The sequence below is a fragment of the Camelus dromedarius genome, chromosome 27 (assembly GCF_036321535.1).
Source record: "Camelus dromedarius isolate mCamDro1 chromosome 27, mCamDro1.pat, whole genome shotgun sequence".
Taxonomy (NCBI): domain Eukaryota; kingdom Metazoa; phylum Chordata; class Mammalia; order Artiodactyla; family Camelidae; genus Camelus; species Camelus dromedarius.
The window spans coordinates 5,199,241-5,226,966 of record NC_087462.1 but is presented as its reverse complement, the minus strand read 5'-3'; the positions used below and the strand labels follow the sequence as shown (position 1 = coordinate 5,226,966).

Sequence of the window (27,726 nt, the reverse complement as noted above, 5' to 3'; positions counted from 1 at the left end):
GCTTGTTTGTTGCATGACACCTGCAGCTCTTTATTTGTTCTCCCCTCTCGCGTCTTTCCAGCTCCTCTCTCGGCATCTCTAAAGCCTGCCTCTTGAATCTCCTTTCTCTGCCTTTCTTCCCCTCCATCCTCATCTCTCAGTGGACACATTCTCCTGTCTGCCATCTCTCTCCCTCCCACCCTCTCCTCTTTGCTGAGAAGCACAGGAGACGAGATCCGCCCCCTGCCCCCTTCCCCCTTCCCTCCCTCCTGTGTCCATCAGCCCCATCCCGGCTGTGTGTCTCCTCTCCCTGCTGCCCCTCAGCCATCTCTTGACTCTCCCCCGACCCTTCTCTCTGGTATCCCCCTGAAGGCAGCACATTCTGGCCTGGCGTGGGACCTTGTGGTTGTGACTTCTGGGGTGTGGTCAGGGCACCTTCCCGCACAGCTCCTGAGGAGACACTGAACTCACCCAGGTGGACCTTGGGAATCCTACAGGAAGGAAGCTCGTACTTCACTGTCTCCAGGGAGGCCCCGGAGACCCTGAGGATAGGGTTCTGCCTGCCTCGCGCAGGGGCTGCAGGGACAGGCGCTCAGCCTCCCCTCCACCCTCTTGCATGGTCCTATGTGACCTTTGGCGGAAGGACTCCACCTGTCTGAGCCTTGTACCTGCTCACCTGTCCTTGGTCTGTGAGTAGCTGGCTGAGGGCTGCCCTGGGGTGGAGGGAGGTGGCTTGGCTAAAGCATTGGCTGGGGGCCTGGGGCTCGCCTGAGGCGGGGGTCCCTGGGGGTGGGCGGCTGTGAGTGTCCTGTTGGTGAGGTACAAAGTCCTGGCTGCCATGGGGCCCCAGGAGATGGCTGAGGAGCTGTGACAGGGATGCAGACTCTCAGGCAGAGAAGGTGGCTCCGTTCAAGTTTTATTGGACCCCTTTCTGCCCGGAGCTCTTCACAATCCCCAGGCCCCAGAGGTGGCTCTGGGGGACCTCAGGAGCCTGTGACTGCCCACCCCCGGCTGTCCAGTTACCTGAGGGAAGGAGGGAGGGTGGGCAGAGGAAGGGGCTGGAGACAGATCATCAGCCCTCCCCGCCACCTGGGGGCAGGGCCCTCCCTGTCTCCACACAGCTGGCCCCAGGGCCGCTGGTCCAGCCACCTCACAAATCCAAGCTGCCGGGTGCTGGGGCATCCCCTCGCGGCCAGTCCTTGGCCATCTACGTGGCTCGTGTGTGCCCATTGGCCACCCGCCCGGCTGCCCGGATCCGAGGGCCATCGGTGGGGGCTGCTCCAGGCTGGTGAGCTGCCCCATTCTTCAGCCGCGGAACCTCTGGGGCCGCCTCCCCATCGCTCGAATCCGACTCCTCCACGTCACTGCGAACATCCTTCTCCATCTGGGGAACCGGGAGGAGGGAGGGGTGAGGCGCGGGGCTGGGCTGGAGGCTCCAGGGAGGCCCACACCAGCCCACCATTGCCCAGCCCGGCCCTACCTGGCCTTTCTTCATAAAGCTGTAGATCATGCGAAGGATGAGGCAAGACCAGAACACGTGCAGCAGCTGCAGCAGCATCAGAAGCGTGTTGAAGAAGTAGTAGCTGAAGAAGGGTTCCAGGTTGGCGATGGATTCGTAGTACGTGGTGTAGATGATCCTACAGTGGGCGAGGAGCGAGAGGCCGGGGTTCACCAGCTGTGGCAGGCCCCTGTCCTAGGAAGCACTAACGTGTGAGACTTTCCCAGCTCTAGAACCTTCTATGGCTCCCCGTGACCCACCCCGGACTGATACCTGTGTCCCTCAGCTGGGCATTTAAGTACCTCCCTCACCTGGCTATATTAAGTTAGTAGAACACACAAGCTTGCCAAGGGACCCACGCTCCCATCTCCCCACTTCATGGCTGCTTCCTCTCCATCCCTGCAGGCCTCCCTGACCTGCAAACATCAGGGGACCCCAGGACTGGGCCTCTCTGTCCATGCCTGGTCCCTGGTGACTCGTCTCGTGGCTACGAATACTGGACATTTACGTCTCTCCCCAGAACCCCAGGTGGGTGTCCACTGCTTCCTCCACATTTCGGTGGTGGTAGTTGGTGGTGGTTTGCAGGTCCCTCAAACCCCAGCACAGCCAGAGCTGAGCTTCTGATCCTCAAGCAGCAACTCATGGCCCTTGAGTCACCCTCCCCAAGTCCACCTACTTCTCTCACCTACACTGGTCCAGCCCCATCATTGCCCACCTGGACCAGGGCAGTCACCTCTGCCCTGGCCCCCAGCTCGTGCTCGAATGTCTCACCAGCTATTCCCCCTGCAGCCACCAGAGGGAGCCCGTGAGTACTGCCAGGTCCCACCCCACCTCTGTTCAGAACCCTCCAGGGCTCCTACCTAGCTTGGGATAAAAGCCCAACTTCTCCCCAAGGCCCAGAAGGCCCCACTTACTCTGGCTTATCACCTCCTCCCTCTCCCTCTTGCTCACTCTGATTCTGTCACACAGGCCTCTGTTCCTCCAGCATGCTGGGCACGGTCCTGCCTCAGGGCTTTTGCACATGCTGTTCCCTCTGCCTGGACCACTCTTCCCCTATGATCAGTAATTTTCTCCCTCACTTCCTGCCAGTCTCTATGAACTCTATCAGTGAGGTCTTTTCTGACCACCCAAATTCCAACTATCCACACAGTTCCTTTGCCCTTCCCAACTTTTTCTCTTTAGCACGATCACTCCCTCATGTACTCCACAGTGTACTTGTTTGCCTTGTTTATTCTATTTCCCCACCCACCAGTGTCAGCTCCAAGCAAGCAGGGACCCTCACATGGCTCCCTCGGCTTGGTGTGTGAGGCTCAGCACTGGGCTGACTGGGCGAGCTGGCGTCCAACCCTGGCTCCTAACCCATGTTCCATGCACACGGGATGATGACTGAGCCCAGTTTTCTGTCTCTCCTACCCTTGGGCCTTTGCATATCCTGCGCCCTGTGCTGGGAATGCCCTGCCTTGCCTCCTCCTGGAAGCCTCCCAGCCAACAACTCCAGCTCCCTGGATCAGGAAACCAAGGGTGAGGTATCTCAGCCACACCCGGCCATCTCTCCAACGCCCAGCGGGAGGGCTGACTCACTCTGTGGGGAAGAGCACAAGGCGAGTGTAGAAGAAGACCAAGGAGAAGATGATGAAGAGAGTGTCGCAAGTGCGCCGCCAGTGCGTGTAGTTGAACAACTTACAGGCCTGGGGAGGACAGCAGAGAGAAATGGATTCAGGAGGGGGAGGGCAGGGCTGAGAAGCGGGGGGCCTCCTCCCAAGGAAAAGGTGCTGTGCGGCTGGGCCAGGTGAGTCAGGGCAGGGTCTTATCTCTAGGAACTGCCTAGAAACGTAAAAAGTGTGTCTGTGAGTGGGAGAAGCTTCTTTGCCCAGGAAGACTGACAGGGGAGGAGGCACCTCAGCTCCAGGGGCCCTGGGAGGGCAGGGGCGGGCCCACCTCCAGCAGGAAGTCGGAGGAGTCGTGCAGCAGCAGCACCAGAGAGCCAATGCGCAGCAGGTTCGCGCTGTAGGAGAAGACGATCAGGGTGATGGTTATGAAGTGATGCACCACCTGCTCCTTGAAATCCTGCGGGAGACCAAGGAGGGATCACAGCCCTCAGGGCTGGGGACAGGCCCTTCCAGGGGGCTGCTTGGCATGTGGACTCCGCACCTCCTGCCAGAGGCACCAAGGGTCTCAGGGTGTGCGGGTCATGACCGCTCCAGGGCTTCACTTCTTCAGACGGACTCTTGGCCTGGCCTCACCTTGCGCTTGATGTCGAAGGGCAGCGTGATCAGCAGGGAGATGTAGAAACTCAGCTCCATGAGGTACCAGTGGTACAGGGCCAGCTTCAGGGTCTGTGGTGGGGTGTGCAAAGTTAGCTATGGGGAGTGGAGGCTCCTGTGGGGCGGGGGCATGGGGCAGGCTCCTCCCCATTTGCTCAAACCCACGACACTTGAATCCCAGTGAGTGAGGAAGGCATAAGCCCCCCATCCCTGGAGGTAATAAAGGGCAGTAGTCTTGTGGCAGCTCCTGCTCTGAGTTTCCCGACTCCTGGCCCCTCTCCATTCCACAGGGAAGGCAAAAATAAGAGTGGGAATCGGAGGGGAATTATGGTATGATGTCCAGCTTTGGTTCGCTTGCCTGTGGCCACAGGAACTCTGAGCACCCTGACCCTCCCACCAGCCTGCAAACACGTCCTGCCACTCACCTGCTTTGGGTAATTGTCCCAGCACATCACCGGCGTCCACAGCCATGACTCCTGCAGGGATGTGGGAGTCTGAGGCTGTCCAAAGCTTAGAACCCAGCCCCCCACCCCAGCCGCCTCAGGGCTCCCTGGCCCTCGGTGTGCTGCTCTCACTGTAGACAAGGTGCTTATACAGAATCCCCAGCCCTGACACACAGTAGGTCCTCAGTAGGCACCCACTGAGTGAACATTCACCCTGACCTTGCCATGTTCTCTCTACCCTCTCTGGGCCTTTGCATGTGTTTTCCCCTCTGCCTGAACCCCACCCCCCCCTCCCCCATCCAGTCCAGGTCTAGCACTGAGTAGGTGCTTGTGGGATAGGCAGAGGGGCAGATAAGCTGTCAGGGACACTCACGTGGTACAGGACCAAGAGTCCACCGATGAAGGAGCACAGGTAGAAGACGAACCTCCAACTGTGGGAGGGGACGGAGCCCACGGGGCAGCTGTCAAAGGGGCAGACCTCCCCCGCCCCTGCCGCTGCCCCCTCAACACCCCCTCCCCAGCGCACCCTGCGCTTACCTGGCCTCACAGAACTTCTTGCTCAGGCAGGGCCGGTCCTGGTTCCGGCGTCTCCGGAACCAGTGTTGGGTCTGCCGCAGCGTGAGGCCGCACTGGGTGGCCAGGAGGGTCATCTGGGGCTGGGGAGGGGGTGATGGGGGCCAGGGTCACAGAGCTGGCTTTCTGCCTCTGTCATGGGACAGGCAGGCCATCCCCTGCGGCCCCAGACCTCACCTGAGGGGTTGTCTGCCTATGGAGGTGGGGGACTAGGGGGCTTCACAGGGTGGGGCCCCCCAGGATAAGCCTTACAAAAACCCATCTCTGCTCCCAGGCAGGTGACTGACTGATGGGGACTGGGATTAAGAAAGAGGCTGGGGGGGCAGCCCCCCACAGAGGTTTTCTTGCACCCCCTCCAGAAGTCAGGCCTTACCCCAACTCCGACCTGTGGAGGGAGACTGACAATGGGGGAGTCACAGGCACTCTGTTCAGCAGGAGCTGCCTACCACCCCCGCCCAAGGGATGGAGACGCCCCCTTCCCTGCTTCCCCCAGGACCCAGCCCAGCACCTCCCACAGCCCAGACCCTGCCCACCAGGCAGACCCACTGCGGATGGGACTAGAGGGAGGGTCACAGGACCGCCTTTGGGAGTGGGGGGCCCCCAGAACAGGCCTGCCAATGCAGGTCCCAGTGAAGTGGTGGTGGTGGGGCACTGTGGGGGTATCAGAGGCTGCCCTGGCCTTTCCCTACCCCCAACAACTGGGCACATACTGCTCCCAGGGCAGCCCAGCAGGCCACTGGGTTTGGAGGAGAGGGTCGGGGGACCTCACCTCTGTGGGCCTCTGCCCTTCCATCAGGAAGTGCTTCTCCAGAGCGGCAATGGGCTTCACCAGCCTCCTGGTCTGACTGCGCAGCCCCAGCCACCGGCTCAGGGGCAGGCCGACGAATCTGGGTGTAGGGGAGACAGCCCATCAGTCCAGGCAGGGAGATGGAGGCCCAGAGGGGCCAGGAACCTGGAGGGGGTGGCCTGACCACTGCATGGGGCCAAACTTAAGAAAGGCAGCTGGAATGGTCTTGGGGATGGAGGAAGAAGGGCAACTTCTGGGGTAGCCAGGCACTGTCAATCCCAAAACAGGGATGAGAGTCCCCTCCCCACCAGCCTCATGGTGGCCTGGGTCCTGGGTGCCTCCCACCAGGCTAGGGACTCCCTGTGGGCAGGAGCAGCTCTGCTTCCTCTCTGGCCTCCCTCCTCCCAGCACCCCAACCCCTCCTCCAGCTTAGACACTGGGAGGAGCCAGGACCCTGGTCAGTCAATCACCAAATTGTCCACAAGGGGGCCCCCAAGACCAGGGGTCAGGAAGGAATTTCCTGTCTGCCTTGCCAACATCACCTTTCATTTGGGGAAACTGAGGCTCTGGGTGGCCCAGCAAGAACTTGTGTCAGACTCAATTGTGTTGGGGCGCAGGGGTGGGGTGGGGAGAGTAAGAATGGACATGACATGTTTATTGAATGTTTATGATCTTCCAGGCTAGTGTCCAAGTCCACCTCACGTGCTGGCTCACTAAGCCCTATTATTATTGTCCCCATTGTCCTGATGTGCAAACTGAGGCTCAAAGAGGTCAGAAATACACCCAAGTGAGTGGCAGACCTGGAAATGGAAACCAGGGTTCACCTTCACTTAACGGGAAAAACCCTTGCCTTTGACCCCAGAAAAGCTGCCTCCAATCCCACTGCCCTTCGGAAAGGCAAGGGGCGCCTCTGGGGCGAGTTAACACCCCCACCTCAGCTGGAGCCATCAGCTAAATACGTGAGGAAACAGACCCGTCCTTCAGGGCCTGGCTGAATTGGGCCTCCCTGAATTCCTCAGGCAAAGCCTCAAGCCCTGCAGACCTACCCGCTGTGTGTCCTCAGGCAGGTCACTTGACCTCTCTGTACTTCCAGTGCCGCTCCCATAAAATGGGGTTAATAACAGTTCCACCTCACAGGGTTGCAATGAGGGCTGAGTTAAGACGCAAACTGCTTAGAGCAGTGGCTGGCCCAGTGTAAGAGCTCAAACAGCGTCTGTTAAATACCATGTTTAAGAATGTTCCCTGGGCTCCCTGGGTCCAGTCTGCGTCCAGGGAGCCCAGGCCCCAGGAGGCTCCTCATGAGTGCAGAAGCCAGACCAAAGTGCAGGATGCTCCCGTGTCCCTGTGCTCAGGGTGGGACACAGGAGGGGACCTAAAGTGGGGGCGGGGGGAGGGCTGAAGGGCTCTGTAGGGGGAGGGGCAGGAGTCCTGGGAACCCAGCCTGGAAGGAACCGCAGGGGAGTGAGTGCAAGGGCCAGGGGGTTGCCAAGAAGGTGGGGGGCCTGAAATCACACGTGAGGAGTGGAGGAGGGGGAGGGGCCCTAGGGTATGGAGGGGGAATCTTGGCGGGGTGGGGCAGGCCATGTGGGAGGGCTGCAGGCAGTCTGGCAGGAAAGGGCCTGGCAAGGAGGGTCTGGGAGCTGTTGATCAAGTGGGAAAGGGCACGACCACCTGGGACAGAGGGACCTCAGGAGAGATACCCACGTCCAGGAGATGGACAGCCAGGGAAAGGATGGACCCCAGTTTGGGGCAGCATCTGGGGTACATGAGAAATGATTGAAAATCCACGGGGTTTGGCAACCAGGAGGTCACTGGGAATCTGGGCAGGTGGCATAGACTCGGGCCGGATGCCAGGCTGCAGGAGGCTGGGGGTGAGTGGAGGGGACCACAAGGAGCTGGAGTGCCCATGCCTCTTTCTTTGGCTACCTTTGGAAGGTGTTGGAAAAAGCAAGGAGGGAAAGAGGGTGGGGAAGAGGGCGGGGTGGTGGGGGGAGAGGTGCCCAGATGGTGCTGAGGGAGTGGGGAGGGGGCAGGAACGATGCCTCTGCAGACCTGTCCATGGGCAGCAAAGCGGGTACATCCCCCTCCAGGCCCCCTACTCATTTTCTGAAGACGCTGGCAGACCCAGACCAGAGCTCTGGGCAGTGGTCCACAACACCAGGCATCAGCGATCAGAAGAGTGCGAGTGGCGGCAGCTGGGGGCAGGACGGAGTCAGGAAAAGCACTTTGACCAAAGCCAGGCTCCAACCAGGGACACGTTAGGATGAAACCATGCAGGTGGGGCAGCACCAGGTGGTTGCCACAACACGAGGGACGACGTGCCAGGGCACAGCGGATACTCACCTCTCAAAGGTAAAGCGCACGGCCAGCAGCACCAGCGCCAGGGGCAGGGCCATCAGCATGTCCCGGGGGTGGGGGTAGACCAAGCCATCTCGGTCCTCTAGGTCAGCCCATGAGTTGTTGGCTGGCAGCCAGAACCTGTCCTGCCACAGCCACTCGTTCAGGCTGGACCACATCCTGTAGACATAGGGTCCGGTGAATGGAGAGGTCGGCAGGCAGCATGGGTGGGGCGGGAGAGCCCATCACCCAACCCTCGTCCCTCACAGCACACCTGGCGACCTGGAGTTTATTCCAACCAGTGTTAAAGACAGACTTGGGCTGTGTGTCAGGCAACTGACCCGACCTCTCTGAACCTCAAGTTCATCTGTAAAACAAGGACAGTAATACTGAGGTCTCAGCCCAGCCTGATAAGGTGCACAAAGTGCTTAGCCCGGTGCCTACTGACCTTCACAATACAGCTCCTGACAGTAGTTATTATTCTGTACCTTACAGACTCCGGGACGGCGCCCAGAAGCCAAGGGAGGGGCTGACTTCTCAAGTGCCGGGAAAGGCTTCCTTACATTGCAGAAAGAGGCCTTTGATGCAGCCCAAAGATGAAGGATTTAAGGAACGCCACAGCCCCCTCCCTGGCCATCCTTCCAAACGTGGATTCCCCTTGAGGTGTGAATGTTGCCTGGCTCACCGTCCCAACAGCCCGGCTGTGGCTGGACAAGAGCGCCTACTGCGTGACCGAGCACTGCGTGGAGCAGTGATCACAGTGAACCAGCTTCTCACCCAGACCTGCTGGGGGAGCAGCCCCTACCTGTGGGGTCCAGTCGTCTTGAGGAGCCCCCCAAGTTTTTCCCTTTCCCAAGATTTAAGACATGTGCCCAAAACCCCACACTGGTCCCCACTTGGGAAGTTTGTTCATTCATATGTTGTCTGTCCATCTATCCATCCACCCACCTATCCATCTCCCCCATCCATACATCCATCTACCCACCTGTCTATCCATCCATCCACCTACTCATTGTCTGTCTATTCATCCACCCACGCATCCATCCACCGATTTGTCTGTTCATCCATCCAGTTACCTGCCTGCCCACCTGTATGTCTACCCATCCATCCATCCATCCACCCGTCTAGACACCCATCCATCTACCCATCCATATACCTATACCCATCCATCCGTATACCCATCTGTACATCCATCTGCCTACCTGTCTATCTACCTGTCTGTTCATCCATCCATCCACCCACTCATTGTCCATCTACTCATCCATCCATCCATCCATCCGTCTAGTCACCTGCCTGCTCAACTGTCTATCTACCCATCCATCCATCCACCCACCTGTCTACCCATCCATGCATATATACCTGTCCATACATCCATCTGCCCACCTGTCTGTCTACTTGCCTGTCCATCCATCCATCCACCCACCTATCTGTCCATCCATCCACAAGATGTTCTCTGAGTGACTTGTATGTGCCAGCCTGATGCTGGGTGTTGGGGACACAGCAGGGAACAAAGCAGACATGCTCCTGTCCCCATGGAGCTCATAATACAATACACAAGTAAGCAGATTCATGAACAAATGAGATAACACAGTGTGGTGGGGCCTAGTAGAAAAGAAACAGGGTGGTGTGATTTATCAAGGAAGGTCTCTAAGGAGATACCATCTGAGCTGAGATCCAGAGATGAGGAGGGCCTGGGTTGATGCAAATGAGAGTAGCGGTGGTGGAGATTTCCAGAGAAATATGCAGCAGGTGCAAAGGCCCTGAGGCAGGACCGAGTGTTGGAGGACCAGTAAGGATTCCCGAGTGGCTGGAGCAGAGTGAGTAAGGGGGAGCCTGGGAGGAGGTGAGGGCAGGGAGGTGATTGGGCAGATCCTGCAGGGTCTGTGGGCTATGGGGAGGAATTTGGATAATTTCCTCCAACATTTTATGATGAAAAATTTCAAACTTACAGAAAAGTTGAAAGAATTTACAGTGAACATCTGTATACCTACCACTAGACTCTACCATTCACATTTTGCTCTATTGCTTCATTTCACATCTGCCCATCCTTCCATCCCTCTATCCACCTGGCAGTCCACCTTCAGGGTGCATTTCAAAACAAGCAGCAGACATCAAGTCACATCACCCCTAAATATTTCAGCATGCAGATCATTAACTAGAATTCAGTATTTTTTTTTTTCCCTTTCAAGGTTAAATTTACTAGAGAAAAAAAATTCACGTGAGGTGTACGGTTGCTGAGTTTTGACAAATACAAGCACCTGTGTAAATCAACTTCTGGCCACAAAACGTTCCCGTCCCTCCACAAGGCTCTCTCTCGGGCCCCTTCCTGGTCAATCTCCATCTCCACCGTCCAAAAGGAACTTCTGCTCCAATTTTTTTTTCCATCACAGATTACTTCCGTCTCTGCCAGAACTTCGTCTAAATAGAATCACAAACCCTGTCTTTGTGTCTGGCTTCTTTCACTTGTGTCATGTTTTCGAGATTCATCCCCGTTATTACTTCTGTCACCACCAAGCAATTCTCCGACACTAGCTGGGTGTCCTACAGTGCAACTCAAGTCTGACACTAGCTACCTGGAGGTACACAGGTGGATGGCTCTGTCCCAGACTGCACCTGCCGCGCTTCAGACGCCCATCACAAGTCCGGATTGTCACCTGTGTGTCTGACCAACCAGCTGGAGATCAGAGGTTCCCACAGTCCCCTCCTTGGGTTTGATTAATTTGCTACAGCAGCTCATAGAACACAGAAACACAGTTTATTTGCTAGATTACCGGTTTTTTATAAAAGGATGTAACTCAAGAACAGCCACATGGAAAGGGTCATCGGGCAAGTTATGGGGAAAGGGCTCAGAGCTTCAATGCCCTTTCTGGATGCACCACGTTCCCCAAACCTCCACGTGTTCACCAACCCAGCTTTCTGAACCCTGTGCTTTTGGGTTTTTAATGGAGGCTTCATTATATAGTCATAGTAATTAAATCATTGGCCACTGGAGACCTGGGGGTGGGACTGAAAGTTACAACCCTCAGATCACCTGGTTTGGTCCCTGGCAACTGGCCCCTTCCTTAGGTGACCTGGGGGGCTTTCCAAAAGCCCTGCATAAGCATAAGAAAAGACAACTTCACTTCTCTCCTCACTGAGGACAGTCCCAAGGTTTTTAGGAGCTCTGTGACGGGACCAGGGACGAGGGACAGAAGACCAAATAGATATTTCTCATAGCACATGTCAAATACAGAAAAAAAGAAAAATTATCAGAGTCTGGGGAACTGGGTGAACCAGAATGGTGAGCGGATTTGGGGGCAGGACTTGGGTTTGGTGTTGGATAAGACAAACAGTGGGGGAGGGGGGACCTCAGATGTCCCTGGGATGCGGGGAGGAGGCAGGAGCTCCTCTGGGCTGGGGCAGGGGCAGGAGGACTGTTTAAATCCACAGGGATGGATGGAATTCCCCAGGGAGGAGATGTAGCTGAAGGGGCAGCCCAGAGACCATGCCGGGTAGAGGGGAGGTGTGAGGTGGGGCGTCCAGATTCAGGCATCAGTGACGCGATTAGCAGTGACTGCCACCACTGGACACTCCAGTGTGGGAGGGACACTAGAAGGCAGCAGCCTGACCAATGGGCAAGGGTGTCCAAAAAGAAACCCCCCAAAACACAGAGCAGCCCTCACCATCCAGTTATGCAAAGGGTTAAACTGCAACCCACTGCAGTCAACCACAGACAGTTTGCCCTGAGGGGAGTTCAGGATATAAGCCACACCTCCGGAAGAATTTCGATGACCCCAGATTCTCGCATCTTCCCATACACAGAAAAGCACGAAAATCATTAACTTAAGATGTCTGTTCTATGTGATTAGCAGTCATTTTTTACCAAGATGTATGCTTGACTGTGTCCATGTCCTAGCCAAAAAAATTCATGTATTTCCTGGCTCCTTCCCTACCTGGTCCGGAGCAGTTTACTCAGAGATACTAAGTGGCTGTTTCCAGGGCTACAGTCCTCAGTAAGACCCAGAATAAAACAAACTCACAGCTCTCACGTCCTGTGGTTTTTCTTTAAGCTGACAGGTATGTGACAGTGGTTAGCCTAGCCTGGACCCCACAAGGCTCAGGGGGCCCAGGCCGAACAGACAGATGGACAGGTGGATGTGGGGACTTTTGCTCAAGGGGCTGCTCTCTCTAGAAAAAGAACCTTGCCAACAGGCAAAGCTCGCTTGATCCCAGGCACCCACTGGAGCGCAAGGGCCCATGCCCAGCCTGGAATTCCTGGCCCCACCTCCCAGCCAGAGCCACACCCACCACAGAGCATCCACAGCTGGCTCCTCAGGGACCCTTCTGCTCATCAGACATCCAGCTAGAGCTGGGGCCAGAGCCCAGGAGTCCAGGCCCCCAGCCCCATGCTTGTCCCCCACCCAAGGGTGCCCAGATCGGCGTCCACCGCAGCTGTGGTGCCTGCATGTCTTGATGAGCTTCAGGGATGAGTGAAAACACACAAGAGCAATGGCATTTCAAAATCCCAGGCCCCTGCCCATGTCCCCAGCCTCAAAGCCCACTATTCACTGCCTATTCCCACCATACTATGTGATTTCACACACCCCAGACTTCATAAATGCTGCCTTCTGCCTAGAATGCCCAGCTAACACTTACTGACCCAGGCTGGGTGCTGAGGATACAGGATAGTGGGGAACCAAGCAAGGTCTCAGCACTCACAGGGCTTACCTATCTTTCTTGTCTGGCTGGCAAACTCCTATGCATCCTTCAAAACCCAGTCCAGTCATCACCTCCTGGAGGCACCTCCCAAGTGCCCCCACCTCAGATCCAGTTAAAGCACCCTCTGCCAGCTCTGCCTCATTCACTGTGACACTGGGAACTGGCTGGGCAGTCTTTTGGGAGAGTGAGAGTAGAGGAGGAAGGAAGCACGATGACCCTCAGCTGAAGCCGGCGCAGCCTTTTCCGGCCCCAAAGTCAGACAGGGGAATAGAAACGAACTTTCCAAACCAGAGAGCCCTCCAAGGGGGCTTCAGACCGACATGCCCTGACTGCAGAGGTCCCGGCCCTGGGAGTCCTGTGCTCTCTAACCTGTGTCTGTCTGATCCCCCAATCCTTTCACCTTCTTGGTAAAGAAGAGACGCTGAGGTCTGAGAAGAAAACAGGGTCTGGAACCCAGCAGACTGGCCAGAGGCCCAGCTCCCATGCTCGCAGCCCCGGATGCCTGTGTCTTCTCCCACCTCTCGGTGGGACAGGTGCCCTCCTTACGTTGTGGTGGAGTAGGCCGCATGTGGAGCCTGTGGGCAGGGTCTGGCACACAGAAGGGGCTCTGCCTCCCCCTAGCCCCTCATATTTAGACCCACTCCTGCCCTCTACACTCTGGCCCTGTTGATACACTCCATTCCCCCAACCAGCTCAACTCACTGCAGGGGCTGCTTGATGGGCTTCCAACTCATCAAGCTCACTCCTGCCCCAGGGCCTTTGCACGTGCTTTGTCTAACCCACCAAGTTCACTCCTGCCCCAGGGTCTTTGCATGTGCTGTGTCCAACTCACCAAGCTTCAATTTCATTTTTTCTCTTTTGGACCCCAGCTCCTTTGCTCCTTCCCTGTGATACTCTGCCTCTTAGGGCCTCAGCTGCCCATCTGAAAAACAGGTACAGCCAGATCTTCTGCTTTACCGCCTGGAGACTCAAGAGGCCAGGCAGTTTGTCAACACTCCACACTGGTAGCTGAATGGATTTGATTCCTGCAACGTACCTGTCATGTGACCTCGAGCAGGTGAACTGGCCGCCCCATGTTTTAGTTTCCTCATCTGTAAAATGGGAATAGCAGTAGCCCCCTCCATGTCGGGGTGGTTGGGGATGATGCCTGGGGTGGAATGAGCACTGAGTAAAATCATCAGCAGTAGAGAAGAGGGGGTGGTGGATGGGGGGCAGACTGGAGAGCAGGCTGTTGGGCTGCGGCAGGTTCTAGGGGGTCCTTCCCGGAAACCCCCGGCCTCTGCAGGCTTCCGAGGGCTGGCTTGGCTAAAGCTGCCACGGGCTCCCTTGGAGAATCACCAAGTGGGCGATTCAGCCTGACCAACCTGAGCCTTCTTCCCAGTTACCCCGTCCTCCCCACACTCCCCACCCGGTTTCCCAGCCTGGTTGCTTTTTGAAGGCTCTTTGGCCCCGCTCCCAGCCCTGCCACTGCCACCTGGGAGCCAGACTGATAATCCTTCTTAGTGGCTAAAAATACCCCCAGATTGGGGGAAAGAGAGATGAGGGCTTTGTGCTGATCTGGAGAGGGGGGAGGATGAGCAAGGATTCCTGTTACTCCCCCAAACCCCCAAGTGCCCCAGCACCACCCAGCGGAGCAGGTCTGGGCACCTCGGTTGTTTTGTTTTACTTTAAATCGAGCTGGAAACACAGGACTTGGCCGGGTTGTGAAGAAGGAAATCAATTCAGACTCCAGATGTCTGGGCCGCCCAGGGAAGAACAGATACACACACACTCACCCGGCCCCCGCAGCCTGGCCTGCTGCCCAGGGTCACCTGACTCCTTTGGCTGGAGGCCCAGGCAGAGAACACATGATGTGCTGAGCAGGGGTTATTTGTAGATAATCGCAGCAGCCACCCCTGCACTGGGCCCAGGCTCCTCGACTCAGGCCTCTCTGAGAAGCTCCATGACGGGTGCTAATGCCCAGAGATGCAGCTGGTCCAGGAGACACTGCCATGCTGCTCCCTGCAAAGACCCCAAGGAGGGCCCTGAGTCCAGGGCTCTGCCTATTTCCAGCCTCTCATATTTAGACCCACTCCTACCCTCCACACTCTGGCCCTGTTGATACAAACCCCCTCCTGCCACCAGCTCAATTCACTGCAACGGCTGCTTGAAGGGCTTCCAACACACAAGCTCACTCCTGCCCCAGGGCCTTTGCACATGCTGTTCTCCCACACAACTCCTGTCTAGCTCTGTCTCATTATTCACATCTCAGCTCACCTGTTACCTCCTCAGAGAAACCTTGGATCACTACCAAAGCCAGTGTATTATGCCATCTCCTTACCCTGCTTAGTTCCTTCAGCCCTCTCATCCCACTTAATCTGTTTTTGTATTTACATATTTGTCTGCCTCACCCCACGGCATAAGCCTCACCAAGGCGAGAATGCTGTTTAGTAACTGCTGTGTCCTCAAACAGGGCCTGGCACAACATTAGGTGCCAACTAAGTGTTTGCTAAGTGGATGAATGAGTGGGTAGAAGAGACACATGGACAGGTGGGTGGACATGAGGACTTTGGCTCAAGTGGTCGAACTTTCTAGAAAAAGAAACCACCTGCTTTAATGAGCAAGGTGAGCTCAATCTCCCTAAAGTAGGTTCACTGTCTCCTCCTTTCAGAACTCAGAAGACGGAGGCTCAAAGCAAGAAGCAGCTGGATGGAGGTCACCGCACCAGCAAGGAGAGAACCAGGGCTGGAAGCTCGTGGGCGGGGGGGGGGGGGGGGGGGGTGCTGTCCACCAGCGGGCTCAGGGCTCACAGGACCCGGTGGAGGCCTCCCAAGGCCTGTCTGCCTATCAGGGTTTCCCAGGGAGCAGGGCACCAGGAAGGTGTATATGATTTCCTAACTTTGCTTTCTTAACTCCTATGCCGGCTGGCAGGCTCAGGGGCCTGGGTGAGCCTTGGTGAGGGCTGGCTGTGCCCGCTCCTCCCCAGAACCAGCTCCCTCCCTCCCACTGCCTCTGCTCCAGCCCAGCCCCTGCACCAGCCCACAGCAGGTGCTGGGATTCCCAAGAGCTTCCCCTGGCATCCAGCCTGCAGGCCTTTCCACCAGCTTCACTGGGCCAGTTCGGACTAGTCTTTAAGATCTAGATCAGATTCAATTCCTGACTCAAGAGGCCGCCCCACCAAGGGCCTCTCTTCAGAGCTTTTGTTCAGCCCTGGCCGGCCTGGCCTGGCAGAGCTTAGAGAGCGAGGTGGCTGAGTCCCTCCTCCCTCCCCCAGCCCGGATGACTTGGGTCCCCAGCATCACCTGGCGTGGGTGTGTGTTGCTGGTGGGGTCAGTCAGGGCGGTTTCAAGAAGGACTGAGGCAGGAGAGGGGATCAGGTCTCTGGAGTTTGAGGGGGAAACGGCAGGCACAGCCCTTGCGGCGGGCGGGGGCGGGGGCAGCAGGGTCAGATTGTCACCTGCAGGGCAGGGGCCAGGGCAAGGGTGAGGGCGTGCACACAGACAGGTGTGTAAGAGGAACTCACTTGGCCCATTACAATTAAAACCAGAATCACACGGCTCTATTGAGGTATTCCTGGCATACAAAAACCATATGTGTTTAAAGTGCATGATTCGGGGGAGGGTCTAGCTTAGCAGCAGAGCACGGACTTAGCACACACGAGGTCCTGGGTCCAATCCCTGGTACCTCTGTCAAAAATAAATAAACACGGGGTGGAAGGTACAGCCTTCCAGTGGTAGATTTGGTGTGCCCGAGGTCCTGGGTTCAATCCCAGTGCCTCCATTAAGGGTGCAATAAATAAATAAAGATATTATAAATAAATAAAAACCTAATTACCCCCCCAAATAAATGCATAAATCTAATTACCTCCCTCCTTCCCCCCAAAAAAAGAAAGAAAGAAAGAAAAGTAAAGTGTGATGTGATGCACCTGACATATGTACATAGTGGTGAAATCATCACCGCAATCAAGACACTGAACACACCCATCACTCCCCGAGATTTCCTCGTGTCCATTAAGACTTCCTCCCTCTCCTCTGGTCCAGTGAAAAGTGGAAGCAACCCGGATGTCCAACGCCGGAGGTGGTGGGGGAGCGGTGAGGGAGGGGTGGGAATCAGAAACCTCAAGATACCATACAATGAAACAGTCCATCAGGGTTTAAAAGGAGGAGGCAGCTATGACACAGATGAACCTGGAGGACGTGCTGCTCAGTGAAGTAAGCCAGGCTCAAAAGGACAAATATTGTCTGAGTCCCCTTAGAGCAGATCCCCAGAGGGGTCAGATTTACAGAGAGAGGAAGTGGGATGGTTGGGGGGGGGGGTCCGGAGCAGGGGGATGGGGGGCAGAGTTTCTGTTTGGAAAGACCAAAAGTTGTGGAGACTGGTTTCCCAGAAATGTGAATATACGTAACACTACTGAACTGTGCACTTAAAAAGAGTCAAGATGGTAATTTTTTTTTTTTGGAGGAGGGGAGGTAATTAGGTTTATTCATTTATTTATTTATTTAATGGTGGTACTGGGGATTGAACCCAGGACCTCGTGCAGGCTAAGCTCCATCACTGAGCTACACCTTCCCCCTGGTTAATTCTTTTGTTATACGTATTTTACCACAATTTAAAAATTTTTTTTAAACACAAAAATTACCAAATTGGGATGGGGGGAGGAGGAAAATCTATGCTCACAGACTTGGGAAGATCGTTGAGTTGAAAAAACAAAATGAAAGCAAAATGCAGAGAGACACTAATGGCCTGATAAACATAATTCACGGAGCAGAAAACCACCAGAAGCATTCTGCTTCTGGTAATAGCAGAGTTAGCTGCATCAGACAGCCCTCTCGGAGATGCCAATGACACTCTCTGGACTACACATCAAAAAACGCCCTGAAAGCGCTGGTGTGGCAACGTCCAGTGTGGTATCCACCAGCCACACGTGGCCATTTCCATTTCAATTAATTAAAATTAAATAAAACTTGAAATTCAGTTCCTCAGTTGCACCAGCAACATTTGTATACTCAGTAGCCACATGTGGCTTATGGCTGCCATATTGGGCAATGGAGATATGGAATATTTCCATCATTGCAGAAAATTCTACTGGGCAGTCCTGCTCTAGAGAGTGACCAAAAATAGGTGTAAGTTGGAGGAGAGTCTGTATCTATGGTAAGGGAACCCTATGGGGTGAGCTTCCCATTTTTCATTTTTATTCATCAGAATTAGAAACTGGCTGGAAAAATGAGAAGATGGAGCGCAAAGAGATCACAACAGTTTAACCATGGGACAGAACATGCAAGAAAGGAAAAAGTAAAAAAAAAAAAAAAAAAAAAAAAAAAAAAAAAGGTCCAAATTCTACACAAAAATGCTGTGCAAGTCTCTTGCTAAGCCTTGAAGTATATGCAGGGCAGATTCCAACCAGCCTAGGTAAAGCTAAAAGAAAAAAAGCTTTCATCTGCTACCCATCACAGGGGAAATAGACTATGGAGCTTAAGCCCAGACAGTTTAACTGCCTTTTAAAAAATACATTAAAAAACAATCAATGTTCTTCAGAGGAACATAACAGAATCCAGAGTCTCAATAATATATCTTTCAGAATGTCCAGAACACAATCCAAAATTACTTGACACTGAAGAAACAGAAAAACATGACCTACACTCAGGAAGAAAATTAATGCGGACTGATCCTGAGGTGAACCACATGTTGGAATGAGCAGATAAGGACTCTGAAGCAGTGATCAGAAATACATTCAAGGAGGTGAAGAAAAAGTACCTCCTAATGAATGAACAAGGAAGAAACTTCAGCAAAGAAGCAGAAACTATAAAAATGCACCAAATGGAAATTCTACACCTGAAAAATACAAATACTAGAAATAATGCACTGTGGACTCAGCCGTTAAAAAAAAAATGTATATATATATATATATTTTTATATATATCTCATATATATATATGAGATTTTGCCATTTGTAACCACATGGATGGACTTGAAGGGTATTATACTTAGTGAAGTAAGGCGGACAGAGAAAGATAAATACTACATGCTATTGCATATGTGAAATCTAGGAAAGAAAGCAAACTAGTGAATAGAACAAAAAAGAAACAGACTCACAGATACTGAGAACAAAGTAGTAGTTACCAGTGGGGAGAGGGAAGTGGGGAGGGGCAAGACGGGACAGAATTAAGAGTTACAAACTACTGTAAAGGTTGTATAACTACTATAGAGATACAAAATAAATAAGCTACAGGAATATACTGTACAGCACGGGGAATACAGCTAATGTTCTATAGTAACCATAAGTGAAATATAACCTTTAAAAATTGGAAATCACAGGGGGAGGGTCTAACAGTGGTAGAGCTCATGCTTAGCATGCACAAGGTCTTGGGTTCAATCTCCAGTGCCTCCATTAAAAATAATGAATTAATTATAAATAAATAAATAAACCTAATCACCTCCCCCCTCCAGGGGGCGGGGGAAAGAAACCAATTCCCAGTCAAGTACAGTCCCCCAAGGAGATGTCACTACCCACCTTCCAGGCTGGAGGGAATTCTAGGCTCCACGTTGCACCCCGAGGCCATCCCTCCTCCACCCAGCCTGGGCTCACACCTGTCCAGCTCTAGCCAGCGGGCCTCTGGTCCCCTCTGCCGCCCCCTTGTGGAGACCAGCTCAGGGAGGGGCAAGCAGGAACAAAACTCAGACTGCCTTCCGGGACAGCAGGCCTCGTGCACACCTTGTCCACGATAGCAGGGACTGTCCAACACATCAGTGTCGGTACCATCCCAGTGTTGCCCTGTGTCCTCTCGCGCTGGCCGTTCTCCCTGGGAAATCTCACCCACCCAGAAGCCTTGGTTGGCTTGCCTGTGCTTCGGTTTTCCAGATTCCTGCATCTCCCAGATTTCTCCCCTAATGCCACCAACTGCCACCCCAACACCGCCTGGCTGTTCGTTGCACAGACACATCACACTTAAGTCATTCTCCACCCAGAGTGTGCTTTCTTCCTCCTAAGGCTTCTCGGCCAAGATCCCACCATCCACCCACTCTTTGGGAACAGGAACCTGGGTCACCCCGGACTCCTCCTCACACACTCCTATCCCCCTGCCCATCCTGGACACTCAGCTGCCCACCAGGTCCTGCATCCATCTCCCTGGTAACAATCAAGCTAGTTCCTTCTCCATCAATTCTCACAACCAAGGCCCCATCTCTCATCTCAGTCATCATGGCCACCTACGCCTTGGTCTCCCTGCCTCTGTCTATCTGCATCTCCCTCCCCCAAAGAGAGAGCCAGGTGCGGCATCACATGCAGACAGTAGCCATAAAACTAACACAGTGAAAACAAGGTAACATTCGGTCCTGGCCAGTACCGGACCCTGGCAAGTCTGCCAGCCCAGGACTAAGCCCTCCTGGTTTGAAGGGAGGTTGGCAAGTACCTGTCACCTGAGCCTTAGAGACACAGTGGGAACCTTGGGCCTCAATGTTCACTGGAACGTGGGGGGGGGGGGGATTCTCCTGTGGGCAACCCTGGCAGGGGGACTGTCCTTGGGATTTCACAGTTGAGGGAAGTGCTGCAAGAGGTCACCAGTGGCTGGCTTCTGGGGGTGGGGTGGGTGACGGGGGCTGGGACAGGGGCTGGGGGCACAGCTGGGTAGGGATATCTTTGGGGAGTGGGGTTGGGGGTAGAGTGTGCTGGGGTGGGCAGCCTGATGTGGGAACTCCCGGCTTGTGCAGGAATTTGGGGGCGTACGGCCTGGGGTGGGAAAGGACAACTCCCTTTTGGGCAAATTCTGGATGTGGGACTCGGAGAAGGTACCGTCTGGGAGGCAGGAGGGATGATGATGGGGAGAGGGTGTGGCCTCAGGAGCCCCGGTGCCCCCTGACTTGACATGCACCTGGAACAGACACCTGCAGACCTGTCCAGGTCCCAGAAGAGCTGAGGAGTGAGACAGAGGCGGCCCGGGGAACCTCAGAGGAAGCCGATTTGGGTGGATCTGCTCCTGCGAGGTGGCCTCGGGCTAGGGGACTAACAGCACCTTCTGTGAACGCGTCATTACCCTAGCCCTGAGGGGCTGGTGCGGAAACCCCAGGGGTTTCTGTCCGTGGGCCCTTTAAGGACCAGAGGTGTTTATGTAAATGAATGTCAAGCACTTCCTCTGGGAGGCAGTCTGTCCTTCCCCACCCATCCCTATCTCACAGCCCTACAGCGGCTCACTATCCCTCCTCCCGCTGGAGAGGGGCACCCTAATCTCATCACGGAGGCCTTTGTGATCTGGCTCTGCTCACCACCCTCTCTCCCCCACGGTACCTCCTGCAGCCACCAGACTCCACGGTTCTCAGCGTGGGGTCCCCAGCCTGCCCAGGGTCTATTCAAATCTCAGAAACATCGTTCTAATGCAGAATCTGGATGCCTAACGCAACTGCCTTTGCCTGGGCTGGGCTGTTCCCTCCATGTGAATCACTATTCACCCTCTCCTAGTTCTTCAAGTAAGCCACCTGCCTGTTGCTGCCTCCAGGAAGCCTTCCAGGGCTGCCCGGGGCTGTGTGGTTCCTTTGTTTGGCTCCGGTTATCCTGCGTTGTAACTGCCCAAGGAGGTGTCTGTCTCCTCAACGGAGGAGGTGGCTGGGAGCGGGGGCGGGGTGGGGAGAGGCAGTAAACAAGTTCCAATTCCTGTGGGTGTCCATCACCAGCTCCAACTTGGGCTGAGGTTCAAATATTACCTCCTCAGAAGAGCCAAGTTACATCAGCATGAATAAGGCAGTGAAGAATGCCTGGGCAAAAACACAACTTTAATGCTGCTAACATCTACAATGGGGGGTGATTACAGAAGATTCCAGTAATCGCAGAAAGAGAGCTAGTCTGTTTCTCAATAAAGAACTGCTCTGAATGAAAGTTAGTGGCTGCCAATATCCCCAACTTAATGGTTTCTAAATATTCTGGGACCAATATCTAAGCCAGATTTGAGCAAGATTGTATGCAAATGACTTGTGTACTTTTCAGACTTCCCAAGGTCCTAAGGCAAGACTGTTTCACCAAATGCCAACATGTCAATTGGCGAATCTCACTCAAGAATCCTGGCAGAATACTGTTGCTGGTTGAAACCAGTTGAAATAGGCCAGCACCTATGGCCCTCCTGACTGGTAAAATTCACAGCAAGCATCTTCCTAATGTCATCAGAGCACAGGGAAGACTCCTGCTGTACTCCTGGAAAAGTCCTGAAAATCCTTAACCCGGGGAGCCAAGGTCACTGAACCCAGGACCCAGAAATTCAGGCTTGCAAGCAAGAGACCTCACTCCCTGTATTATTCAAATCAATGCACCCTTGGCCATAGACCTCAACAGATGTGTGGCATCATGTGAATTTGGTTGTTTCCATCCATCAAAGAGGCGATGGTTTCAAAATTCAGATTCGCGACTTTGCCAATGAGAAGAAATACATCAGAGGATGCACGTGCCTGGGCACAGCCTGACACCTCCTCCAAGGATTGCCTCAGTGGTAGAGCATGTGCTTAGCATGCACGAGGTCCTGGGTTCAATCCCTAGTATCTCCATTAAAAAAAAAAAGAGTAAATAAATAAACCTAATTACCTCCCCTTTGCAAAAGAAAGAAAGGAAGGAAGAAGAAAGGAAGAATTGCTTTGTAATCTGCAGCCCAGAGGAGCCTCTGGACTTTCAGTCCACAAGAAACTTGACAGTCAGCAGTGGAAGGGAACCTAGACTTTATGATTAGAAATTAGCCATCTCGAGGACAGTACTGATAATATACATCATAAAGGGTCACAGCTTTTGTCCTGGAAAATGGGCTATGAAAAAAATTTCCTTTTTATCCTAAAGTGGGAGATTCAATATCTATGAAGAGGGGGGGAAAAGTAACTTTAAGAGAGACTCTGACCACCAGAAGTAAAGTAACCATCCACCCCACCCCACCCCACCCCTATCCCACTCTCAATATATTTCTGGAAAATTCTAGGAATACATGGGAAGGGCCTAAGTGTCCTGTCTGGGGGTCTGGCTTGCCCCCAACTCCTTTCAGTCCCTGGGCAGGCCCCCAGGAAGCTGTAGCAGGCATTCAAGGCTGGGTGTTTCTGTCGTCTGCAATTTACAGCTGGGGAAACTGAGGCACGGGGTGGGAAGTGGAGAACTGGGATTCATTCAAACCTAAGCCTGCCTGGATCCAGAGCCTGCCACCCCATATACCCTCTCCAGCCCCTCCCCTACCAAGCCAAGCCTTCCAGGCTGCGGCCAAAAGTTCCTGGGATGCCTGTTGGCACGTCTCATTTACTGGGAGCCTACAGTGTGCCAAGTGCTGGGTTACCTACTGGGGAGTCAGCAGAGAATAGACCTGATCAGGATCCTCCCCCTCACGGAGTGGGGGTATTAGACAAGAGGGGCCGGTGGGAGGCGGCACATACCATCTATTTTATTCATCTGTTTCATTACGTCTGGTATGGGAGGGAAAACAAAGGCGGGAAAAGGAGATCAGGAATCTGGTGGCCAGGGCTGTAATTTTAAACAGGAAGGTCTGGAAGGCCTCCCTGTGAAGGTGATGTTTCAGCAAAAGAGGTGAGGGAGGAGGCTATGGGGCTAGAGCATTCTGGGTAGTGGGAACCGTCTGTGCAAAGGCCCTGAAGCAGGGAGATGGCACAAAGACAAGGAAGCCCGTGGGGCTGGAATAGAGGGGAGAGTGGGGAGAGAGGAGGGCAGGGACATGACAGCCTTATATACAGACCTGCCCTAACCAATGGCTCAGATGGAGAAGGAGACCCAGAGGCTGACACTTCCTCCTGCCTGCTCTCCCCTCCTGTCACTGTCCTTGTCCCCCGCCATTGCCTGACAGGTTAGCCTTGCTTCAGCTGTGGCCCCATCACACCTGCCAGGATCACCGTCATAGCTGAACCAGGGCCAAAAGGAGTTGCCCTTAGGCGCACCCATCCCCAATTTGGAGGGAGGGGCAGGGGACAGTCCTGGTCCCAGTGTCCCAACTCAGCGGAACCTCTGATCTAGGTCCTGGCATCTGAGTGTCTGAATCCACTCCATCAAGCCTCTAAAACTGGAGTAGTGGGGGTAGGAAGGGTGAGTGGGCCCAGGTGACCAAGTCCTTGTCCCCATGAATCTTTCTCCTACATCTGGAAGGGGAGTGACAATGGGCCGGTGGGGGGGACGGGGGCGTCCTCAAAACATACCTGCTTTGGTTTTTGCTGCTTGTCCTCACAGCTCAGCCAGGCCATCCCTGGGTCCCTTAGGGCTCCTGTAGCCTCTCTGAGAACATCCAGCCCCAACACCCAGCTCTGTGCTCTGCCTCCTCCCTCTGACCCTCATCTCTTCTGCCTCCTTCAGCACCTTCTCCTCGCAATTCCCCTCCACTCCCTCCAGCCCCTCCCTCTCTCCTCAGGGGAGAAGCCTTGCCCACCAGGAAAGGGCTGGTCCTCCCTTCCTTCCTCCTGCCAGCTTCCTCTACCTTCAGGGCACAGTGACCACTCCACACTGGACACAACGCCAAAGCAACCTCCTGGCAAACCGCACGGCAACGGGGCCCAACAACCTTGCACCCCTTGAGTAAGGACCCATCCAGGGTCTGCTGTTGTTGGAATGAGGGGCCTTAAGGACTCTCAGTCTCTTCATCTGCCCCTCTCCCTACTCTCTCCCTGGCTTACTCTGCTCCAGTCACACTGGCTTCCTAGCTCTACCTCCAACATGCCAGGCTGGGTCCTGCCTCAGGACCTTTGCACATGCTGGTCCCGCTGCAATGCTCTTCCTCCAGATATCCACCTGGCTGACTCCTTCTCATCCTTCAGGTTTCATGCCCCTACCCTCTCCCTGCTGCCCTCCTCCCAGAACATCAGCTCCATGGCAGGGGGAGGTGGGGAGCAGAAGGGAAGCTTCATTTTTGTTCACTGCTAGTCACCAGGGCCTCCCAGCACAGGTGCCTCATAATTACGTGTTGGATGACTCAATGACAGACAGACAGGGTGGAAGGGAGGTGGGGTCAAACACAGATATAGGCATAGATAGTGGCAGATACCTGACCCACTCCTAGGATACAGCCTTGGGATCCTGACACAAAATATGGTTTGGGGAGCTTAGGAAGAAGTGGGGAAAGAGGAGAGCTCCTGCTGGTTCAGTGTGGAGAACTGGTATGACAGGATCATATTAACAAAGGTATAAAGGCCAGACTGAGGGAAGAGAAAGGCCTCCTCTATGCCAATCTGGTTAGAACCAGGCTAGGTCCTAGAGGCCAATTCAAGGGGGGCAAAGATGATTCTGAATGGCTTGGGGGTAGGGGTGGGTTTGGGAGAGGGGAAGGCAGCCAAATAAGGGTGTAAGACCCCTGCCACAGAGAGGAATTATTCCTGCAACAGATTCAGAGACAGGGCTGAGGCTAACCTCTTTCTACATTTTAAAACTCTTACTTCCTTGGCTTCTGGCCTGCCACCCACTCCTGGTTTCCTTTCACTCTCTCTCTCCCCACTTCATCTCCCCAGGGTGCGAGTATCTCCTGAACACCAGGCTTGCTTCTCCAAAGCCTACCTTCTGTCTTATCTCCATCTGGGTGCCTAAGGGCATCACAATTTCCCAATGCTGTGGAACAGATTGCTGACTTGCACTTGAACCTGCTCCTCAATCAGTGGCTACTCCATCCCCACCCCCACTTCAAATCTATCCTGGATCCACCCACTTCTCACTCATCCATGCCTCCACCTGGTCCAGCCCCATTATGATCAGTGCAGTTGCCTTCATGCTGACCTCCTGACTCCTGCCCGTAGCTCCTCCCACGGACCCGGTGAGGCCTCCCCTCCACATTTTTGTCCACTGGTCTCTCTGCCCATCAACTCTTCATAATCCTGAGTAACTGGGCCAATAGTCGGCCACCGCATACAAGAAGCCTCCCCTGACTCCTTCCAGGGTGAGCCAGATCACTTCTCCGGGCTCCCCTTCTCCCCACCTGGGGCATCCACTCTGCTTTACTGGGTGCTATTATGATCTGCGCATTGTACTCACCGCTAAGGTGATACCTGTTATTATGCCTATTTTATAGGTGCAGAACTGAGCCAGGAGGAGGTGAAGTCACTCGCCTGAGAGCACTAAATTCAAACTAGTAGGACAAGGACAGAGGTGGCTTCCAGAAAGCCGGAAAGGGGACAGCCTGCAGTGCCCAGATAAGTGAGGAGCGTGCCCTTTGGGGCCTGCTTTCCCATGGGCGTCCCCAGAGTGGTGGGAGGAGTGAATCCTAGCCAACTCCTAACTGCCAACTACCAGCATCCCAGAGGCTCCTGGGCCCATGGATCACTTCCGGACAGGTACTGGGTCAGCCAAACACCTTCCTCGCCTGATTCACTCAACCTGCAGCCGGCTGTGTGTCCTGGAGGTGGGCGCAGTCATGCATTCCTCCCATTTCTCAGAGCAGGAAATAGAGGCTCACGGGGCCTTAAACTCCAATCAGTGCTGCAGCCCTCCCCCATCCCCCAAAGAGGTAAGGCTGCCACAGGGATGGGTCAGCCCTTTCCTCACCAAAGTTTCCTTTGATCTGAACAAACAACATTCCTAGATACTGGTACTACTGACCCATTTTACAGACAGGCAAACTGAGACTCAGACTTCCTCTGGGGCCAGGAGGCTAATTCCATGACTAAGGTTCTCAGCTGGGAGTAGGTGAGCTGAGACAGCAGGTGAGGAAGGTCCTGCCTGCTTCCACCCTGCAGCCTGGGTGGGCCTGCAGAGACCCAGGTGTGGGGAGTGAGGTCCCCTCAACCCTGCACTCCCATCACCGCCAAGTTTATTCACAGCAGCTGCTCCTGGAAGGGGACTGGGCTGAGGCTTCAAAGACAAGCCTACACTCCAGAATTTCCATCTTGGGTGGCCAATACAACAGATCCAGGTTGCCCCAGTAGGGCTAGCCCGGCCCCTGCACTCAGTCTCCTGGGACCTGGCCTGGGCTGGGAGTGGGGTCTTCAGGAACCTCCCCCCATCAGGTGGGATCTCACAGGTTTTGCAAGTCAGATTCAGCCACAATAGCCCCACACCCCAGACCTGTTTTTCCCTCCACTTTCCTGTCCCTCCAAGCCCCCAGCTGCCTATGCCAGAAATCTCCACGCACTTTCCTTCGTGACCCAATTCTGAGCAGGCAGAGAATGAAGGTGATGTTCTTCTGCCGTAACGAACCCCAGTTCACCCACTTCTCATCACCCCTTCCTGTTGGGTTCAAACCTGCTGCCTCCTCCCATCTCTTCTGCCCACAGCCGCTGCTGGACCGTCCTGAGACACAATCGACCATGTCATTCACTTGGTTCTAAGCCTCCTTGATCCCCACAGACTTGAGAACGGAATTCACGCACTCGCCATCTTCGAGGCCTGGACTAACCTCTTCCCACCTCCGATCCCGCTCACCTCACTTCAGCCACGCTGGCCTCTTTTCCGCCCTGCAAACACACCAGTCTGGGCCCTGCCTCAGAATCTTTTGCTCTTTTCTGGGCCTAAACAACCCTAGCTGGCTGGTCCACTCCGGCCCGGAGGACACCTTCTCCAGAAACCCTCCCAGACTCTAATTCATCTCCCAAATGTGTTGTCTTCCCTGCACTTAGCACCGGCTGGAAAGATGTGTCTGTTTACGCGGTTCCTGACGGCTACGTAGCCGGGCTGCGGGCTCCGGGGCCAAGGGCCCCGGCTGCACCCCCAGCCCCGGCACGTCCATGGCACCCAGTAGGCGCTTCGTATGGGTTCGCTAGTGAGCGACCGTCGCGCTCCTCGCGTTCACACATCCGGATTCCCCCGCGTCACCGTGCTAGGCTCGTCCCCGCTCCCGCCTGCCGGTTTCCGAGCAGCGTCCTGGGGCGCCCGCGGCGCCCCAGCCCTCGGGAGAGCGGGGCTCTCTCGGGGAGGCGGCCCGGGCCTGGGACCAGATGGGAAGCCCCGGGAGGCCGTTCCGGCGAGGTGATGGGAGACAGCGGCTGCGTCCGGGGGCCGCTGCCGGCGCCATGGCCGTGGAGGCGGGGCCGGAGCTCGCCGCGAGGGTGGCGTTCCGGGCCGCGTTCGGGGAGCCGGGGGCTCGCTTACCTGGGGGCGCAGGCTACCGGGCGCACAGGGGGCCGGCGGCGGGGCGGGGGCCGGCGCGCCGCGCGCAGATGCAGAGGAGAAAGAGACGCGCGCGGCCAGCACGAGGCGGCCGGACTCTGCTCCCGGCACCGCCTCCGCTCGGA

General features: G+C 55.0%; 1 protein-coding gene across 8 annotated transcripts; it reads right to left on the bottom strand.

Annotated features, from left to right (window-relative positions):
* Positions 1-878: 878 nt before the first annotated feature.
* On the bottom strand, positions 879-27,726 carry CERS4 (ceramide synthase 4). Of its 8 annotated transcripts, XM_064479846.1 has the most exons (14): positions 14,355-14,556; positions 13,616-13,726; positions 13,412-13,501; positions 8,156-8,248; positions 7,888-8,061; positions 5,527-5,644; positions 4,722-4,840; positions 4,558-4,615; positions 4,167-4,217; positions 3,721-3,813; positions 3,416-3,544; positions 3,059-3,165; positions 1,460-1,616; positions 879-1,363 (listed from the first exon to the last, which is right to left on the bottom strand). In XM_064479846.1, the coding sequence occupies exons 5-14, from the start codon at positions 8,058-8,060 to the stop codon at positions 1,187-1,189; spliced, it is 1,182 nt and encodes a 393-aa protein (XP_064335916.1). In that variant the 5' UTR covers position 8,061; positions 8,156-8,248; positions 13,412-13,501; positions 13,616-13,726; positions 14,355-14,556; the 3' UTR covers positions 879-1,186. The 8 variants fall into 8 exon arrangements, with proteins under 8 accessions (XP_064335916.1, XP_031292995.2, XP_031292996.2 ...); XM_031437135.2 differs by lacking the exons at positions 13,412-13,501; positions 13,616-13,726; positions 14,355-14,556 and adding an exon at positions 27,584-27,715; XM_031437136.2 differs by lacking the exons at positions 8,156-8,248; positions 14,355-14,556 and having other exon boundaries at positions 13,616-13,969.

Coding starts and splice junctions, on each gene's coding strand:
- CERS4 (XM_064479845.1), bottom strand. CDS start 12,647: ATGACTGGACTGGGTTTTGAAGGATGCATAGGAGTTTGCCAGCCAGAC. Junction 3,814..4,166: donor GGGACAATTACCCAAAGCAG/GTGAGTGGCAGG, acceptor ACCCCACCACAG/ACCCTGAAGCTGGCCCTGTA. Junction 1,617..3,058: donor CTTGTGCTCTTCCCCACAGA/GTGAGTCAGCCC, acceptor CGCCCACTGTAG/GATCATCTACACCACGTACT.